This window comes from Pteropus alecto, unplaced genomic scaffold, assembly GCF_000325575.1.
Source record: "Pteropus alecto unplaced genomic scaffold, ASM32557v1 scaffold86, whole genome shotgun sequence".
NCBI lineage: Eukaryota > Metazoa > Chordata > Mammalia > Chiroptera > Pteropodidae > Pteropus > Pteropus alecto.
The window spans coordinates 22,795,855-22,815,664 of NW_006442109.1; the positions used below are offsets into that span (position 1 = coordinate 22,795,855).

The 19,810-nt window shown below is 38.7% G+C and overlaps 1 protein-coding gene across 3 annotated transcripts; it reads right to left on the reverse strand.

The window, feature by feature from the left end:
• Positions 1-3,151: 3,151 nt before the first annotated feature.
• Positions 3,152-18,735, reverse strand: DUT (deoxyuridine triphosphatase). 3 transcript variants are annotated; one of them, XM_025038827.1, is made up of 7 exons: positions 18,483-18,735; positions 16,597-16,688; positions 14,448-14,492; positions 9,382-9,456; positions 9,141-9,211; positions 3,853-3,928; positions 3,152-3,259 (listed from the first exon to the last, which is right to left on the reverse strand). In XM_025038827.1, the coding sequence occupies exons 1-6, from the start codon at positions 18,635-18,637 to the stop codon at positions 3,881-3,883; spliced, it is 486 nt and encodes a 161-aa protein (XP_024894595.1). In that variant the 5' UTR covers positions 18,638-18,735; the 3' UTR covers positions 3,152-3,259; positions 3,853-3,880. The 3 variants fall into 3 exon arrangements, with proteins under 3 accessions (XP_024894595.1, XP_024894594.1, XP_024894593.1); XM_025038826.1 differs by lacking the exon at positions 3,152-3,259 and having other exon boundaries at positions 3,655-3,928; XM_025038825.1 differs by lacking the exons at positions 3,152-3,259; positions 3,853-3,928 and adding an exon at positions 7,392-8,731 and having other exon boundaries at positions 18,483-18,734.
• Between the last annotated feature and the right edge of the window lie 1,075 nt (positions 18,736-19,810).

Sequence of the window (19,810 nt, forward strand, 5' to 3'; positions counted from 1 at the left end):
ACTGGGTAAAGGGAGTCAAATATGTGGTAATGGAAGGAAACTAGACTTTGGCTGGTGGATATGCAAGAGTATGCAGATATTAAATTACAATATTGTACACCTGAAATTTATGTCATTAACCAATGTTGCCTCAATGAATGTAATAAAAAATAAAATAGTTCAGTGGGGGTTGTGTGTGAGAGAGTAGGTGGGGATATAGAAGAAACAAAACCAGCTATGAGTTGATCATTGTTGCAGCTAAGTGAGAGTACATGGAGTTCATCATACTATACATTCCACCTTTGTACATGATTGAAATTTGCATAAATATTTAAAAGAATAAGTTCCTTGGCAATCCCTTGGAAATTTCTCACTGGCTTTGGTCTCTTCTCCGATTAGCCTCCTACCACATTTGGGGAATTCCTCCAATGATTTCTGAGTCTCACTGCCTCTCCTCCTTCTCAGGCTGCTCCAGCAAGCCTCGGGCTCTGGTACCCACTCTAAAACCTGGGGAACCCATCAGAATGATTTGACGATTCCCTAAAAATGAAGAAATCCGTTTTTACCCTAAAAGGAATTCTGTCCCAGCTTTACAAAATACCTTGTTCAGGTAAAAGTAACGCAACTAGCACTGCACCTGGTATAGACAGCATTTTAGAAGGTTAGTTCTCTTCTCTTAATATTTGTATTTTAATTGAAGTTTTGACAATTGATTCTAACAAAAGTTGACACAGAATTCTATCAGGACAAAGCAGTTTAAAAGATGATATTCTACGCCTACAAATAAATCTTGGGGTTAAAGCACAAGTCAAATGTGACAAACCAGTGGTTATTTTGCCTTCTAAACAAATCAATGTAGAGATTGTGTCATACATAAATAAAACTATCTTTTAAAATAAACAACATATTTTTCTCTCTGCTACTCAACTATACTGCAGTAGCCAAGCCTTAGGCAGCCATTACAGCCGACTCATCAGTGATGCACTGGAAACCTGAGGCCTCTGAATGCCCACTTCCCCTGCTGCCCCCCGCCACCGCCCCCACCATGAACCTTGGTGAGAAGGGAGAGGGAGGTGTGAGGGCATGGAGTCAGCACAGTTAACCAACTTTTCTCTTATCTCAGTCAGCATTGACTGGCAACTTTTCTGCTTTGGCCTGGAAAATGCAGGCTTTGCTTAGTGCAGCTCTGAAGTCAGCTGAGGTTAACGTTCGACCCTCTCCCCAGCTCCAAAGGTGTACTTTCTAAGAGAAGTGAAGTTATGTAAGGAAAAAGATTTTTCACTTCAAAATACAGTAGAATAAGGAAATTCATTCTGGATCACATTATTAATGCAAAGGTAGAAACTGTGCCTATTGTCCTCTTTTAACATTTCCAAGAGGAAGGAAAGGGACTCAGATTTGGGCGTTGAGAAGAGAGAAGTAGCTGTGGCTTCTGTAGCCACCTGCCGAATGTCTCTGAGCAAGAGACTTGGAAAAGTGGAGGTGTTACCATTCGCATGTGCTATTGTCCCCAAACACATGTGAGACAATGTCAGCACTTATTTCTGGCTCTAAATTGAAAAAACACTTCCTCTCTTTCTGCCAGCACCATTCTCCCTCCCACTCATCCCTGGAGTCTGACACAGTTTCCATTCCAAGGAGACCCAGTAATGATTCCAGAGACTGGGTAACGTATTCCAACAAAAGAGCTGGCGGACAGCATGCGATGGGCACGGGGATAAGTTTAGGCCGAAATGAATTAGGAAACATTTTAAAGCTACGCTTTGAAGCTTTTATTGCCTTATCATCAGACAACTTCTCTTCTTTGGCTGTGTATTTATTTTTCTATGAAAAATGTTTCATCTCTTCTATGACAACTAAACACAGTTAACGGAGCCTTCTTTTTTTCTGAACCGTTTTATTCCACGTAGTCTAGAATTATCCCATACTCCCCATCTCAGAGGACCACCATACAGCGTCAGTCTTTTTTAATATAGTTTTCGTATCATCCCCAACGATATTGTTTCCATTCCAAATATACAGCTGCAGGGGATTATATCATTATTTGCCATTGCTCTAGTCAAGTGTTTTATGAGAACTTCCTGTCTTTTGCCCTGATCTATGCTACTATTTGTCAAAACATCACCTCTGAAATTGTTGGCTTCTCTAAAATGCCAGGGAAAAAAATCACGTCAAATAAAAGTTAAGCCACTATAAATCCTATTGGGGTTTCAAAATGGGGCACACTTGGGATTTCATTTTTCTCTAAGAACAATGCCCTTTCTAATACTCAAAGTGAATGAACTTACAGAAGAATATACTGTCATGTCTCCTGTAGCTCCTGGCACATTAGAAAATAGTCACAAAAAATTGTTTCTTTCCTACATACTTGTACAGTGTGAGAAGGCCATCCTCGTGTTTAGTTTGGTGTTCATGCCTGAGTGGAAAGTCAGATTAATATCTTTCCTGGGTGGAAAAAGGGGTATTAGACCCAGAATCGGGAACTGTAGAGTGTAGTCCTACCACTGCTGTGATTTGGTTGTTTAGATGACACTAAGCACACCTTAGCCTCCTTTTGTCTCAGGTAGTTCATTTTTAATCTAACAATGTCTTAAGTCATCTTAGAAAAATTTATTTACAACTTGGTTTTTGCAGTTTCTCTGTCGTTTCCATCCATCTTTCCTTTGTCATCCTTTGTGCTCATTAACTGGCTGTTTTGGCAATGGCTTCTTAACCTCCTTGTCACAGACAGTAGATTAATAGCAATCTTCTCAAAGCTCTGCTCTGGTGATGTTACTCTTTGCTCCAAACTATTCCGTGGCTGGCTGTTGCTTCCTGCTGTTTAGGACTCTCCAGAGCAGACTTGCAACCTACCATTCAATACTTACCAGCAATCGCCTACACATCCTTCATACTCCAGTCTATTTGAACTTTGGTTTTGTCATTTTCTGAACATGCCTGTGTTTTCTTTTATTTTCAAGGCATATCACATATCGTGCAGATTTCTATATTTGTCTAGAATACAGATGGTAACCTTCTATAGTTACTAGATGATAAACATCTAGATGGGTTACCTTCCTGTGCATAATTTCTACCGTTTATAGACCAAATTTTTTTTCCCCATGGATCGTGTGAGACACTTTACATCCATCATCTCTAGATTTTCTAATAATGCAAGGTGGATATTATTATCTTTATTTTTCACATGGGAAGAGAGTCAGAATTGGTTAAATGAGGTCATCCTCAGGGCAAAACAGCAAGCACATGACAGCTCTTGTCTTATTTGTTTCACCTCTATCATCTTAAAAAAAAAAAAAAAAGAAAACTAAACTGAATGAATGATAATGCCAGCACTTGCCCAGCACATATAGCTAGCTAGCTAGGCAAATGTAAGCATGAATGAATGAATGATGCTGAATTTATACCTAAAATACAATTCCCTCACTTTAGATAACTGTCACCAGGTGGCAGTAGTTTGCCATAGCCATGCAGTCTCAAGATTCAAAAAAACATAATAGGAGATCAGGCAGGGACCCTGGAGATTATCTGATGCACTCTCCTTATTTTATCATGAGAAAATTGAGAACACAGAAGATTATTTTATATATTCAAGATCTTTTAGTTAACAAAAGAGCAGAATTTAAACTAGGATCTAATACTCTCAAAGCTAGTGCTTTTCCATTATACCACCTTGTATAGTTTTTCTTCAATTTATTTATTGTCATGATCATCCCACATATTTTCAATATCAAAAATATTCATTAAAATAGCAAGTGATCAAAATTAAACAAATACTTTATCAAAAAACGTAAGCTCTTTTTTTAAACCAAGTGATAGAGTTTTCATTTTTCAAAGTGTTACAAAATAGATAATGCAAAAAGAAAAAAAAAATACCAGCAATTCCAAAGGCCAGAGATAATTGTTATTTTGTTATTCTGGTATATATTCTCCCGGAGGTTTCTTTGCTCACCTGTAAAGCCCATTTAAAAAAATTAGAGTCCAACCAAGACATAATTTAGTAACCTGTTAATCAAATTCACTTTAAATTTTCTCCTTAATGTTAAATTTTCTCCATAATCTTACTTTCATACATAGTTATTAGACATTTTTTAAGAGACTTCCTGGATCATTTAAAATATTGCCAATTTAACCATGTTTAGTTGCTAATAAGGGACACCATTTTTAACATATTTTTCTTCAGATACTTCTTGAGAAGATTCCTTCACTGGAAATTTCAGTTTCATTTATATTTTTCTTTTTTCTCATTCTCCTTTCAGTAAGGAAAAATGTCAAAAAAACAAACAAACAAACAAAAAAAACAACTGTATCTAATCCATCTTCAAATGGAGATGTGTCTTTTTAGCAAGATATTTTATTTTCACTTTTGAGAAGTTATCCCTTCCCATCTCACCTCTCTTCTTTAGGATGATGACACAATACTAGAGGGTATTTCTCAGCTGAAAGGATCAGGTCAGTTACATAAAATAGTAACTGAAAATGAGAAGATAAAATGGCTTTAAATGCCTGATCAAAGATCAATCACATTATCTTTAGTAGAATGATTTCATGCCTCTTAGCATGGGTTTTGTCAAGCATTTTTTATATACAGGGATGCTCTCTGAATCTATAATTACTACCATTGTCATTGAATTTTGGCCCACGTGATTTCTACCCTTTTCTGTCATCTGCAGTTCTTGTGACTGACAGTCTATCACCATTACCTTATGGGTAAGCAGTAGAGGTTAACAGTAGGACAAGTTGAGGGGCAGAGATAAGTACAAACTATTAGTACTCTCTTAACAGGGACAACTGCTAGAGTTGAAGATGCACGGGGAAAGGGCAAACGAGAAATAGGACCAAGGGTGACTTGGGGATATTCAAAGCAAGAGGGTTGGGGTAGATCTGTTGAGAATGCCCTATATGACAAGTTGGACTCAATACTCAGAGAATTATGTCAGTATGTCCAAGGCCCATTAATCCCAAACTGATATATTCACTTCATAAAACTCCAGGTTCCTGCATATCTTAGTCCTCTAGCCTTCCATCATTCTTTCATTGATAAGACAGATGAATTTGAGGAAATGATCATTTGCTATCTTCTGCCAGGTGGAATGAAAATGGTCACGTGGCAGGAAGCACTGTGTAGGAAAGGTGCTCTGAAACCCAAATCTTAGGTTCCACATAGGCCAATTGTTTTAAGTACTAGTATGTGGCTTTCTCTACAGATCACCACCAAAGTAAGTTAACTGATGGAGCATCAGATTAGTTTATGGAAGTCACCCTGATTATTTATTTCTCTTCTGATGTACCGAGGACAGGAGTGGATAATGGGCATCATTAGTGAGGCAAAACTGTGAAGAGGAAAACTGCCTGGTTTGTGCCTGGCAAGTTACTAAACTGGCACAGTGGTAATCATTATTCAATTTGTAGTTAATCTGAAAATCGAAACGTGCAGCCCTACATGTGAAAATGCTTCTCACTGGCCATCAGTAAAAAACTGGTTTCCCTTCTAGTGGGGAGAACTTGTCCTTATAAAGGGCTGCTCCTTGGTTTCCCTTTGCTACCAGCTGAATCTAGTGGAAATGAGCTCAGGAACCAAGCCTTATTAGCATAGGGTTTTCACCTTCTAGAAAACCAGTCCAGACCACTATTTAGGTGCTCCTATTTTGTAGTTATCCACTATACCATGTACTTTTGTTTTATACACTTTCTGAATATTGCATGTTACAGTAAGCAAAGTAAAAATATTATATTTAAATTTTGCATAAATAACAGAAAATTAGTATTCAATAATTCCAGCCCAACAGCCTGTATTATACTCTTCCTATAGCAGTTTTTGCTTTTTTCATTAAATTTGCTGTTTTAGGGACGTTCCACGAATCTGCCTTATGCCACTGTAAAGGAAAAACTCAGCTAGCCTTTTTTCATCCCTATGTAAGGAAAAACACAGTTCTTTCCTCCTACATCTTTCTTCCCTGAGTCTCCTTTACTATTCACATAAAACATTTCACTTCTGGTTACCGGATGTGTGGAGGCTTTTCCCCACACCAAGCAATTCTGTGACACCAGCTGGGTCTCCTACAATTTAATTCAATTCTGACACTGTCTATGTGAAGATAGCGTCAGATGCCACAAGTTAAGGGCTCAGTGCCATAAAATGGCTCCCCTCACCCCACCCACATCTACTTCAGAAAACAATCGCAAGCCCAAGTGCTTCTGACCAACAAGGTTCTAAAGGCCCCATATTTGGGTTCGATTAATTTGCTAGTAGCTCACAGAAGTCAGGGAGACACTTAGGTTTATAGGTTTATTAGAGGATATAGTAAAGGATACAGATGAACATCCAGATGTAAGAGATGAGGACAAGCCATGTGGGAAGCAGAGCTTCCGTGCCCTCTGGGAAGAGCACCACTCTTCCAGCACCTCCACATGTTCACCAACCCAACTCTCCCAATCTTTTACAGAGGCTTCATCACACAGGCAGGATCAATCATTAACTATCTCCAGCCCTTCTCCCAAGATTGTGGTGCAAGGCTGAAAATTCTAAACTTCTAATCATGGTGGTTCTAGTGATTAACTTGCATCCAGGAGCCCATCCAGAGTCACATTAGAACAAATGACACTCCTGTCACCCAGAAAATTGCAAAGGTTTCAGGAGCTCTTGGTCAGGAACAGAGGTCAAAGACCAATACTAGAACAAGAAATGCTCCTAGTGTTATCACTTAGGAAATTACAAGGGTTTTAGCAGCTCTATGCCAGGAACCAGGGACAGAGACTAATATATATTTACTACTGTCTCACAGAAAACATCGGGTCATATTTGACAAGCCTAATTCCCCTAGTCTTTAAGATAAAACATCTATTGTATCCCAGGGACATTCTCCTAACCTCTCTCTCTATCCCATTCCTATTTGCAGCACATACACTTCTCCAAAACAAAAAACAAAACCCTTACATCTTTCATCTATCCCCCATATTAACTTCCAGAGTAGCTTCAGATCTGAGCATCTTCCTTTAAATACGTGCCCAGATGGAAACACATACCAGGCATGAACTGGAGGACCTTCATTAACCATCTTTTCCATTCTCTTTCCCACTTGAAAGATTGGGTTTTGAAGCAATAGGACCCAAGCAAACATGGGTTTTGAAGCAATAGGACCCAAGCTTTAACAGATATTAGCTGAAGTGTTAAACAAATTACTAAATGTCTCTGAGCCCATTCTTGTCATATATAAAGTGTTATATCTACTTCCCCACAGGTATGCAGAGAAAACAAGCAGTTTGTACAAGTGCTTAATACAGAGGACTTTCAGTCAAGTGAGAACATTACAGTCAGCTAAGACCATATCTCTCGGTAGTCACATCACACTACTTGTTCTTACTCAACAGTTACTATGTATAATCAGGGTTCAGAAAACAGAATCTACTCTAGCTAGTTTAGCAAGAAAGAATTTAAATTTTATTGAACTGCAGAAACAATTTATTCCATGAACCTGTATACACATAAATATATAATTCAAACAATCTTCACATTTACTCATCTGACATGCTTTTTCTACTCAATTTTTTAAAATGCTAGTTATGTATGACCCACTTAGTTGATTTCATGACCAATGAATCGTGATCGCAGATGGAAACTACTACATTGCAGGGTATTAAATGACCTAGAAACACTGGAAGGACAGAAGAAGTAAACTATAGCTGGTGCTTCCAGGAACTGAGTGACCAAGAGTGTCCAGTTCCAAAAGCACAGTCTGTTATGACCCACACTCACAAAAAAATGCCTCATAAGTCCCACACTAGTGCATTTGACTGACAAAGCCAAAGTGACACCCAAAGACCTGGTGCAAAGGGGTCTGGGAAATAAAAGAAAGCATATCGACAAACTAATCCATAGAATCAGCCCCCTATCTGCAGTGAAATACTGCTTAAACACATTTACTCAAAAGTATGTGGAATGGACAAACCTAGTGGTCTAAGCATACATCACTACATCTATTTTATCCTAATTAAATTGCATATTTTCTTGAATAAGGCTATCATTGCTATTTTAGTGAGAGAAACCCATATAATTACAACTTATACAATTTATTTGATGGGATGAAATTCAGAGGAACAAACCAACTGGAAATTTCCATGTTATAGTTTCCTTCACAAACATACTATACTCAGTCAATCTAGGGTCTATCAAAAGGATGATTTAAAAAAAAAAAAAACCTAAAAATAAACTGAGGATTCTCTTCCTACCTCACAAAGAAATCTTAACATTAAAAACTATTTTTAAACCAATGAGGAGAATAAGGAACTTTAACTTTTTATTATGTTTTAGTTCAGTTTATGTAATAATTTATATCTGTGAAAGAATTTGAATTTATTGATTAAAAGGCTTTGCTTATGATTTATAAAGCGACTGAAAGACAAATTGTTGAAGAGGTAGCATTTAGTGAATTAAATACAGTTTTGGGGAGGGGACCTGCAACTGATGCACATTTGACTGAAAAATTATTTGTATTAGGTTACCATGCAGATTTATAAAACAATAAAATGTAGAAAAACACAAGAGTAAAGTTTTGTGATCCCAACAGTACCCTTTCCTCATGAGAACCAGATTTTTTTAAAACCTAAAGCTATTAAAGTTTACACCAACACTAAACAAAAACTCTTTATTTTTTAAGGGAAAAAAAAATATTTCCTCATTTTGTTCATGGCATAAATTTTAATTCATTCCAGTGGAACCAAAACCTCCTGAACCCCTTTCAGTGTCATCTAACACCTGAAAAGACATAAAGGTGGTAAGCCATAGAGTTAATTTCACATCATCTTTCAGTTCTCCCCAGCTCCTAATCAGTTAAGACTCATTCTTACTATAACGTCCTTTAAAAAAGGGGATTGCAATAATTTTTTATAAGCTCTGTAAATTTAATTATTGGATAATTTTCAAAAAGCTAAGGAAACAGAATTCACAGTATATTTAAATGAGTTGTCATCCAAAGTAATGCTAGATGACAGCTATGAAAATCATCTCAAAAAATTCTAAAACTGAGGTTTTAATTTTGTTTAAAATATGATTAGTCATATATGCTATTTAGTTAGAAATACCATACTAAATCCTCGAAATTTTATTTTTCCTTCACTGAAGATGTTATATTATGCATTCCCTACTCAGTTTTTGTGATACTTACTTGAACTTCTTCTATTTCTGGATAAAAAATCCGTTCACAAATGAGCTGTGCAATTCGGTCACCCTTTTTGACTTCAAAGGGAAAAACAAAACAGTTTATTACTGACATTTTATGTTTATTACTGATATATTTATGAATGCATTCACTATATCCTGCCTTGTACAATGAGAACTAGTTAGCATGTGTTAGACATACATAACTCAGAAAACTCACTGCTTTTATGACTCTATGTTTAACGTACCTTCAAACTTTTCTTTGCCAAAATTAAAGAGTACAACACCAATATCTCCTCTATAATCTTCATCTATGACACCAGCTGGAGAAAAGAAAAATATCATTAGCTTGGTTTATGCTACCAAAACACCAAGGGTATATGATGACCTCAAAATCATTCTTATGTAGCTGAGATTTTTATCCTCATAACCGAATAAGTGAATCTTGCTCTGGTACTATGTGAAGCCTCAAAAATAAGAAATGATACTACTAAAATGCAAATAAAAAGAATTTAGAAAATATTCTGAATTTTCCCACCTGTCACCCTTACAAATAGTGACCATTTCCTACTCTAAACAGGGAGCAGGCACTTAGCAGCGTGAACGAGTTGTCTTGAATTGCTCTCTCCAAACCCCCTGTCTCTATCTGCTGCACAGCTGCCAAAAAGACTAGGAGAAAATTATGAATCGGGTTTTAAAGGCTTTTCCTAGTAGCAGCTTCCCACTAATATCTAGATTGAAATATGATTGAGTCATAAATAAAAATGTCAAAGAGCCTGAAGATATGCAGAGGAATAAGTCAGTGCTGACACTGTTAAGCAGCAGTCTAGCAAATATCAGAACTTCCCATTTTTATAACAAAAACGGACCTGTACCTTGCAGTTCAGTCTTCTGCTTTTAAATCAAGCCACCACACCTTCTTAGAGCATGAAGAAGACATCGGCACAGAAGCTTAACAGTGAGTACAGTTTTACATAGAATTGTGTGTAATTGGTACCTATTTTGAGACTATAAACACAGGGCAACAAATCTTTGCAGGAGAGAAACTTAAGCCATGGCCCGGCCTTGGCCCAGAGAGGTTCATTTACCAGACTTATTAGGACCAAGAATTTAAAACGTTTCCATAAACACAAGGTATAGATGATACAGGTACATCAGGCCTTCTCATTTAATTTTTTTTAATATTGAGACATAATTCACAATTCAACGTTTGTGTATTCAGACTTGTATAACCATCACCACAATCAATTTTAGAACATTTCATCACCCCAAAAAGAAACCCCCTACCTACTAGCAATCACTTCCCCCTCCCATTGCCAATTTCCTTTAATACATGTTTCCTTCAGTTTGTAAAAAGGATAGAATTCATGTGAACCTAAACAGATGTAATTTCATGTAACATCTTATTAATACCCACTTCCTATAAGAAACAAACAAAAACCTCTTATCAAGAGAAAAAGGAAATAAAATAATCAGGAATTTAGCTCAATGGGTACGAATGCTGGTTGGCGAGACTCATTCTTTGAAGGTCAGCTGAAAAAAATTTATTTTTAGAACAAGGGTAAACATTCCCTTCCAATTTTCTCATATAGGAAAAAAAGCAAATTAAAAAAAAAAAAGGCCCACCATAGGAAAAATACTCAGAAAAAAACAACATTTTAGATTTTTCCAGTGGATTACAGAAGTTTAAATGAATTCCTATGCTTTATGAATGAGATACTGGGGGTAAGTGAAATTGGATTCAAGCACTTCTTAAAAGGTTCCTGACACAAAACTTTTAAGAGTTTAAATTAAAGATAAATGAAATTTTAACAGTGAGAAGGGTCAGCACAAAAAAGGCTGAAAGGCAGCAGAGGTGGTTCGTATCATGTCCAGACTGAAAGAAACAGTCTGTTCCTTTCTAGTTGTAGAGTAATGAAATTTTGACTAATTCAAAGAATACTGAAGCCTGGTTTCCTTTTCCACTGCCAGTGGACTGTTAACTTAGTCCTTAATATTTACAGACAGAATTGATAAAGATGAGATTAGCTTTTTTATGTTATCTACATGCAGAAAGTTTTGGCTGCAGGAACAATGTAGATCAGATTTAATGAAGAAATCCCTCAATAGAACATGTTACTCATGCCGGAACAAAAGTCCACAGAAAGGCCATGGAATCTTGATCTCTATGCTGCAAGGCCTGGAGTACAGGCTAGTACTCATTTATCTAGATTGCATTAGATAAAGACAATGTGGACTGACTTTTGCTGAACTCTTTTGTTCTCTACTTTATTAGAACATTTTTAGATGACCCAAATAGTACAAACATTTTTAACGGTAAAAGCTAATAATATTCCCCCATCCTCCCTCAGGTAGCCAATATTACAATAATACATTTTAAATATTATTTTCCTTTTTTCTACTTAAAATATAGGCATCCTTTGAGATTAATATATATAAATCTTATTTTTTTAGATCCAAGATATGGAAATACAGTACCATTATTTATGTGAATCTCTTATATATTATCACAAATTCAGGTTGCTTTCACATTTTTACTGTAACAAACAAAGCAGCCCTCCTTTACATGTGTCCTTGTGTATTAGTGCTTTTTATCCTCATCAAAGTTTCCAAAAAAGCACTTTCCTGGGTCAAAGGGTGTGTACATTATAAATTTTAATAGACATTACTAGACAATTTGCAAAAAAGGTGTAGCAATTCAAACTTTTATCAGAGATATTTAAGAACGCCCTTTCCCAAAGTTCTTACAGTACCAGATGGCAGTAATCTCTTTAATTCCAGTCCATTTGATGAGTAAAACATGGTATCTCATGGCATTACTTTGCATTTCCCTGATGACTAGGCTGGACTTTCTTCCTCTGTATGTTTGTTGCACAACTTGCATGTCCTATTCTCTATTGTGATGGGGTTTTTTGTCTTCTTCTATATTGTTTATGTTTTTTAAATCTGTTTAGGTATTTTTTTTCATATGACTTGCAAGTATTTATTTTTCTACACCATACTATCTTCTACCATACAAAAACACTCCCTTTTTGTAAAGGTCTTGGGTATAAATCTGTAAAGTTGTTCTATCATATTCAAATGGTTGGGTGTCTTGAACCCTGCAATGCCAGATGATCTACCAAGACTTTATGCTTGGCACACAGACATGGGGAAAGCTTTTGGCTAACTAAAAGAAATTAAGTTGTTGGAAGTCAATTAAAATGTATTGCAGAAAAAAAAGAAGCCTTCAATTAAAACTTTTTTTTTTAGCATGAATGCCAACAGTATAAAAAATCCAATAGTTTCAAGTTCATTTATTACTCAAAGATGATTTGACCTTCAAGAAAACCCAAGGCTTATTCTCTTTCTATATAAGGGACATAAGCATCAGGGAGATTTCTCTTCATGAGAAAGCAGAAAGTATTTTCAAGTTATCACTGGAAAAATCATGCATTGGAACTGGCAGAGTGATTAACTGACTTCAGGCAAGTTTTACTGTGTCAAGACTTTGGCATGTCATTTGTTGGAAACCTCCTTCGGTGAAAACTATCCACACCTACCAGATGTGAATTCTGAACAGAATCCTGCATACTCAACTTTTCCCTTTGACCCTTACTTACAGCGTGGGATTTCTAACAACATCTCTCTTCTGAAATAAAAACTGTGGCCAACTATGATAAATTTGTGCCTAAGAGACATTTTTAAGATATTCTGCATCCAAGAACACACCACAATGTGATTTTATAAATAATACCACACCAACCACCAGGAAAACTAACTTTCCAGTTCTTTTACATGAATTTTTTTCAGAGGGTTGTTTTAAATAGAGCAAAAATTAGTAACACAGTTGGGAAAAACAAGTTTCCATGTCAAAAAAGAAAAGAAAAAAAGAAAAAAATCTGTGAAGTCCCTAGGAAACAGGAAATATAACTTACAGGAACTAATATGTGCCACACAGTGTTAGATGCTTTACATACATCGTTTAACTGTCCTACCCTTCACAGGCAGGCACACGAATTTTCATCTCACATGTGGAAATCAAGCTTAGAAAAGTTAAATAACTAGCTAGTTAGTGACAAAGCTGAGACCCAAATCTAGCTGTTACTTTAGAGCTCATGTTCCTTTCACAAGTCTTTGAAATTTCTTTAAGAAAATATAGTCTTTTATATCCTTAAGTTACAGTCCTACATTACCATACTTGACCTTATAAAAGTATTTTTGAAAATCAAGCATAACTGAGCTCAGGCAATCCTCAACCCAAATAGGCTGACCATCACTGTTGTGTCAAACTCGGCCCCTCTTTAGTCCCTAAGAAACACTTCTGGGCTCCTGTCTTGACCCACAGCACCACCTAGTGATACCGTGGGGAGACTAAGGGCAGGCAGTAGCTACGGCAAGGACAGGCCTCATTCTGCACCCTTACCCCCTGCAGTGCAAGTAACAGTGAGCTACTTCAGGACAGTGCCTGGTTGATGGAGGGGTGGGGCAGAGTGATCCGCATCATTTAATTGCAGTGGAAAGAAATTGGAATCAGGTGGATGGAAATTCCAGTTTTTAGTGGGTCACCTTGGGCTCATCTCTGAGCCCATTTCTCATCTGTTAAAAAGTAGCTTTGTAAAAATAGCAGGAGGTGGAGAATCTAGCACATCCACTTACCCAGAGGGCCAAGATATCTTGTTAGTGAATAAAGCACTTGCTCTCTATCAATGGGGATAAAGAAGTGTCGGGACATGGGGATCCCATCAGTGGGATCTGTACCCCAGTGATGAGATCTGAAGGAAGCCATATCAGAAAGGTGAGAATTTCCTTACAGTTAAGGGGCAGTTAGAGATCTTACAAAAAGGGTGGCCAGCAGAAGAAACTGGGGCTTCTTCATGAAAGGGATCCCGTGAGGGAGTTGTTGACTTTGAGAGACATGAGTCACTGAAGATTTGCTGACCAAGAAATATAGATAGGAAAGCACAATGTTCTCTCTTGACTAGGTAAAGATTCTTCTTCTATTTTGCCAAACATGGATGTCTCTCTTATGGAGGTAAGAAAATATTCTGAAGCCAATATAATTGCTTAAATAATGACAAAGCTTTTCCTTCTCTTATAACAAACTTTCTTCTAAGAATAAGGTCATTTTTGGACTAAATGCAATTATCATTAAACCAAGGCAAAAATCCTATTTGTCAGATAGTGTCTAGTTAGCCTATCAATAAAATAACGTGCATTTCACATAATGGTCATTTAAAAATTAGACGTAATCAAACAGCATTTGACACTATATCATAATTGTCTATTATTCAGATAGAAATTTCTAAAAGGCAAGACAGAACATGTATATTACCTCCTACATCTATGAAGTGTTTTGCAGCCAAGCCAGAACGTGGAGCTAAAAAACAAAAAAGGAGAAATTCACTATTTTAAGAGGGAAGGGCGATATCGGATATAATTGACACCAATATAAGCATGTTACTCTCATCTCTCATAACACTGACATTCATCTTAGCTTAGCAGATGGTTCTGAATTAAAAAATATATTTATCATACTGTATTACCAAACTAGAAAAGTTTAGATAAATCTGACAAGGTTTAATTTGAAGCCAACTTTAAGCCAGTTGCACACAACTTCAGTCAGTTGAGGATCTGTGGTGGTACAGCTGTGAACTGCTGCAATGAAATGAAAGTTGATCAAGTGGGTACAACCACAGACAACTCTGTGAAGAAGTCTGGCCACAAAGTGAGGACTGCAGCTGGTAGGGACACGAAACTGAGGAAGAGGACTTCTGTTTTAAGATGGGAGTTCTGAGCATGTTGCAATGTAATTGGGAATAAGGCAGGCAGAGAAAGAAAGGGGCGGCGGGTGGGGGTGGTACATAAACTGAAATGAAGAGCAGCAGAGCTTCGCCTATAGGATTGGGGACTCTTTCCTACTCATGATTCAGATTCCAAGAGACATCTCTGTATGAAACAAATGAATCAGAGTAAGATAAAAGGTTTAATATCAGTCAAGCAAAATGCCAAAAACTAAACTTTAAGAACTCAATTTCACTATGCTTTTCATTCTTACTATGCTTTTTATTCTTAATAAAAATAAAAAGCTAAATTTATACCTTATCCTTGCTGATTTGAGCCTCAGGCCTACCATTAATTATCCTATCTTCTAGTATTTTATTCCAGAATAACTTAAATCAGAAAACTTTGTCAATAAACACTGCTGCCCCTTCTTGCCTTTACTTTTATTTCACACTACCTCCTGATTCCCCACCCCACCCCCCAGAATACACCAAAAATGCAGTCAATGCTGAGAAAAAGAGATAAAGAGAGAGCTCGTCTCAATTTTCTTTTAAGGCTGAAGTATTAGTTCTCACAGTCATGGCTAACAAGGTAGTGGTAGTTGAGCCACCACTTTCCACCCCTTGCAGGTGAAGGGTCAGTTTCATTTGTTCCATGTTTTACTCTCAAGTTAGTCAGAAATTATGCTCTTGAAAAGAACTTTTAAATCTCTTTCCTTTCCAGTGACAACTGACTCACTCCAGAAAAGTCAAACCTATTGACTTATACTCCATTTTGCCCTAGCTCTTCCTACTATGAAGTGCTTCCTTCTAGTCCATTGATGAGTATCCCTTACCCCAAAACACCCCATACAGGGAAATCCAAAGGGGAAAAAGCTAAGTGGCCTGATATATACACTGGGACTGCCAGAAGTTAGTTTTACCCTCATGATGAATGCCACGTGCCATTATACTAAGCCTGTCTTTATTTTCCTACATACATATATTAGCTATTCTCATCACCATCTTCACAAAGAAATCTGACTTCATATGCAATCTGGTCCTTAAAGGAGAAGTTAGCGTTAACATTGATAAAAGTACCAGTTAAAAATCACCTATATTTGCAGTTTTTCTCACAGTGAGTAGTTATTTGGGCCAATGTGAGCCTCTTGAAAGATTAAGGAAGCAAAAAGAGCACATAGAGACAAAAGGAGATACAGACATACCTCGTTTGATCGCACCTTGCTTTATTGTGCTTCACTGTTGTTGCTTTTTTTTTTTTTTTACAAATAGAAAGTAAGACCTTCCACCAGCAAAAAGATTACAACTTGCTGAAGGCACAGATGATGGCTAGCATTTTCTCAGCAATAAAACATTTTTAAATTAAGGTATGTATATTTTTTTAGACATAATGCTGTTACACTTAATAGACCACAGTACAATGTAAACATAACTTCTATATGCACTGACAACCCAAAATTCATGACTTGCTTTATTGTGATATTTACTTCACTGCAGTATTTTGAAAGTGAACCCACAGTATATCTCTCAGGTATGCCTGTATGTAAATGAAAGTTTTCAAATGGCTGTATCTGCCATCACAGATGTCACTTCTTTATTTTATGACACAGAACGAGCAATATCCCTTCCCTTATTTATACTCCAAATGAAACTAAGATAAAAGAGAATGACAAATAATTACCTATGTCTTAAATCACTTACCTACTCTTCCATAGCACCCAGAAGGAAGAGCTATCTGAATGTCGGTTTTCACGAGTGTTTTCTCCATAGGTGGTACTGTGTAATCATAGGCACTAGGAAGATATAGGAAGAAAATAACTGGTATTTAGATATATTAATTCTCTATGAATTTTTCTGGTGAAAGAGGTGACAATATGTAAATAAATGAATTCTCTGAACAATGTGGTTGAGCGGGAGGCAGAAAAGATAGATTTTTAAAAGGTATATGCTTCAGTAACAGTATGAAAAGAGGAAGAGAGAACTAAGAAAGAAGGGTAAATAATAGCTGACATTTATTAAGCTTTACTAAGCCCCAGGCACAGTTCTAACTGCTTTATATAACTCATGTTCTCACAACAATCCTCTAGCAATTAGGGAAAACATGCAGAAGGAAAGCGGGTAGAGCTGTGTTGCATCTGTTCTACTGGTCTTCGTAGTTTACTAAGCTGTGCCCATGAATTTCACTGGCTGAAGGAGAGGGGTGAGCATTGTGAATAGCCCTGGAGATGGACACCGCTGAGGAACGGGTTCTCTAAGGTCCACCAGAGATCTTGCAATAAGCAGAGCTGGAATTTACTTTGAATACCTTAATTAAGGCTGGTAAAAGCAGTACTATGTCTACTTCTTTCAACAGAATTTCTTCTCTTCATAGTTAAGCCCTAATTTATTAAAGACCAGTTATTTTCATGTTTTTTTTCAGCATGTATAAAGTCACCTACGTTTGTTAGGAGGATGCTTAAAGTACTTTAAATCAGTCTTTCCTATGACTCACAGCACTGCCCAGACATGGTGTAGTTAAACTACGACACTCCTTTTATTCATGAAAATTAAGGGATTGAATTATATCCCTTTCAGCTTCAAGTCTATACCTCGCTTTTCTTCTTTACTATCATCACATACTTTCTCTCCTTCCCTCATACTTATGACTTAGAACAGTTCTAACATTAGAATTACCTGGAATGATTTAAAATATATCCTAAGGATTTAGTCATGTAATAAATATCCTCTACTTCCAGAATCACTTTTCACCTACCATCATGGTTATAAGAATTGGGTACAGTAGTCAAGGGTAAAAAAGCACTGAGTTCAGGGTCAAAAATCCTATTAATTTCAAGCCTTTGGGCTATCAATTCGGCTCCTTACAAACTCTCTCATCTGTAAAAAGTAACACGTCTACTTCAGGATTATTGTGAGAATTTAAAAAAAATATGAGAAAGTTTTTAGTACAGGTAAAAAGTGTACAAATGAAAAGGTGGTAGTATTACCAACATCCCTTTTTGTATTTGGACCCTTTCTGAAATTTCCAGTCCTTGGATCAAACTTAAATAGGGATGTGTGAAGAAATTTTATTAAGCCTTTAAGGCAGAAGCAGTCTTCATTAATCCTTCTTAGGTATTTTCATAATCAGCACCTAGGATACCACCATGGCTTTTCTGTTGGGCATGGCATCATGTTCAGGTCTTGAAAGCCAAGGTGGGCTTTATTTATCTTTACCTTCCATTTGGAGAGGGCACAATGAATGTTGCAAAACAACGCCTCAAAAGACATTTATTGATATTTACCATTCTACACTTTTTGCCCAAATGCCTATTGAATTTATGCTGGAGGAAAGCTGAAATTTTCAACACCAAAAGGGCGGAAACCTACATATATGCAAAAAAAAAAAATGTTTGATCTGTAATCTTTTAAGTGACTGTTTCAAGCTGCGGTAGCAGAGGGCCTGAGAATATAAGTTAACGTGACTGAGAACTCTAAAATCCGAGAACTGGGTCTCCTCTCCGGGGGCAGGGATGGCAGGGACAGAAGGCGGCCTTATCGCCGGGGTCAGTCTCCCTCCGGGGCGTGGGCGGCCGGCAGTCGCCACTCACCTGTATAGGTCATAGCCCGCGGCCCGTGCAGACCCCTTGCTCGGGGCGGTGGCATGCTCCGAGAGCCGGACGAAGCGGAGCCGTATGGCGCCGTCCTCCGCAGGCCGGGCCCGCTTGCTGGGGGAGATGGTGGGTATCTCTTCAGAGGAGGGCATGGCAGAGAAGAACGCAGAAAGATGTAGAAGAAAGGAGAGGGCGCAGAATGAGCCCGGCCAGTGGGAACACACTAAGTTTTAAACTTCCCGCCAGCAACTCCCCGCCCCGCCCACTCTTCCTGGACGAGCCCACAGTTTGGCTGAGAGAGGAGGCGAAATTCAAATTGTAGGGCTGGAAACACTTCTCCGAAAGCAGATTTGAGACTAGAAGCTACTGACCTTCTTTAAGCTTTCCAAACTTAGCACATGGGTCCAATGCAGAAGGACAGCTTCTGTGGCCTCCCCCGAACACAGCAGAAAACCAATTCTCCACCCCCATGGGAAGGACCGAATGGACTCGCTCTCGCGCCTTAGGACTGCGCGCCCTCCCGCTTCCCCAGCCAAACAAAGCGGGAAGATGTGCGTGCCTCTTGCTAGTCCGCCGGCCTTCGCCCAGTCCCGCCAGCAGGGGCGGGTCAGTCCGCCGGCCTCCCATCCTCCCCACACCTTAAGAAGCCTGGGCCCCCGCATTACTGGCGCCGCGGCATCCTCGGCTCAGTCTGCGAGCGCTGGAAAGCGGCCGTGGTGCCCCCAGCAGCGCGGCGCCCCGCGGGGCGGCATCTAGGGGCGCGCCTGGCCGGAAGAGTGCCGCCATCGGGACGCTTGGCCGTGCGCTGCGCGCGCCTTTAAACACTGAGCGAAACGAAGACGGAAGGAAGTGGCTGAGCGCAGGGCGAGGGCAGAGGGGAATCATCTGCCCCGAGCTTAGGCGTGTTGGTTATTCTGCTCCTGCAGGCGCGCCGGATCTACACCCTAAAGACGCGTGTCCCAGTAAAGTGACCTCGGAAGCAGTAACCGCCGCCTTCTGACGAGAGGCGCACGGAGGCATCGAATCAGTCGCCCGAGTTGGCGCAGGCCCTGGGCTTCCAGGAAGCGGCGCCCTGTCCGGAATCTCGCTGCCGCCTCCGGCTGCCTCTGCTTCTCTCATATTCTCACATTTTTCTGGCCCACTTCTTTAAAGACTATGAGCGAGGCCCAGGTGCCCGGGTTCAGCGTATCTGCTGACTTACCTAGGGCGGCGCCGCCCGCGGCCATGTCTCCCCAGGCTCTAATCTCTGGGGCCCTCAAAGCAAAGGAACCGCACGACAGTGCCGGTGGCGCTGCGCCCTACGCTGTGGGCAAGGCAGCGAGTTC

Coding starts and splice junctions, on each gene's coding strand:
- DUT (XM_025038825.1), bottom strand. CDS start 18,637: ATGCCCTCCTCTGAAGAGATACCCACCATCTCCCCCAGCAAGCGGGCC. Junction 9,212..9,381: donor TGGCAAAGAAAAGTTTGAAG/GTACGTTAAACA, acceptor TTCCCTTTGAAG/TCAAAAAGGGTGACCGAATT. Junction 8,732..9,140: donor CAGAAATAGAAGAAGTTCAA/GTAAGTATCACA, acceptor ATGTCTTTTCAG/GTGTTAGATGACACTGAAAG.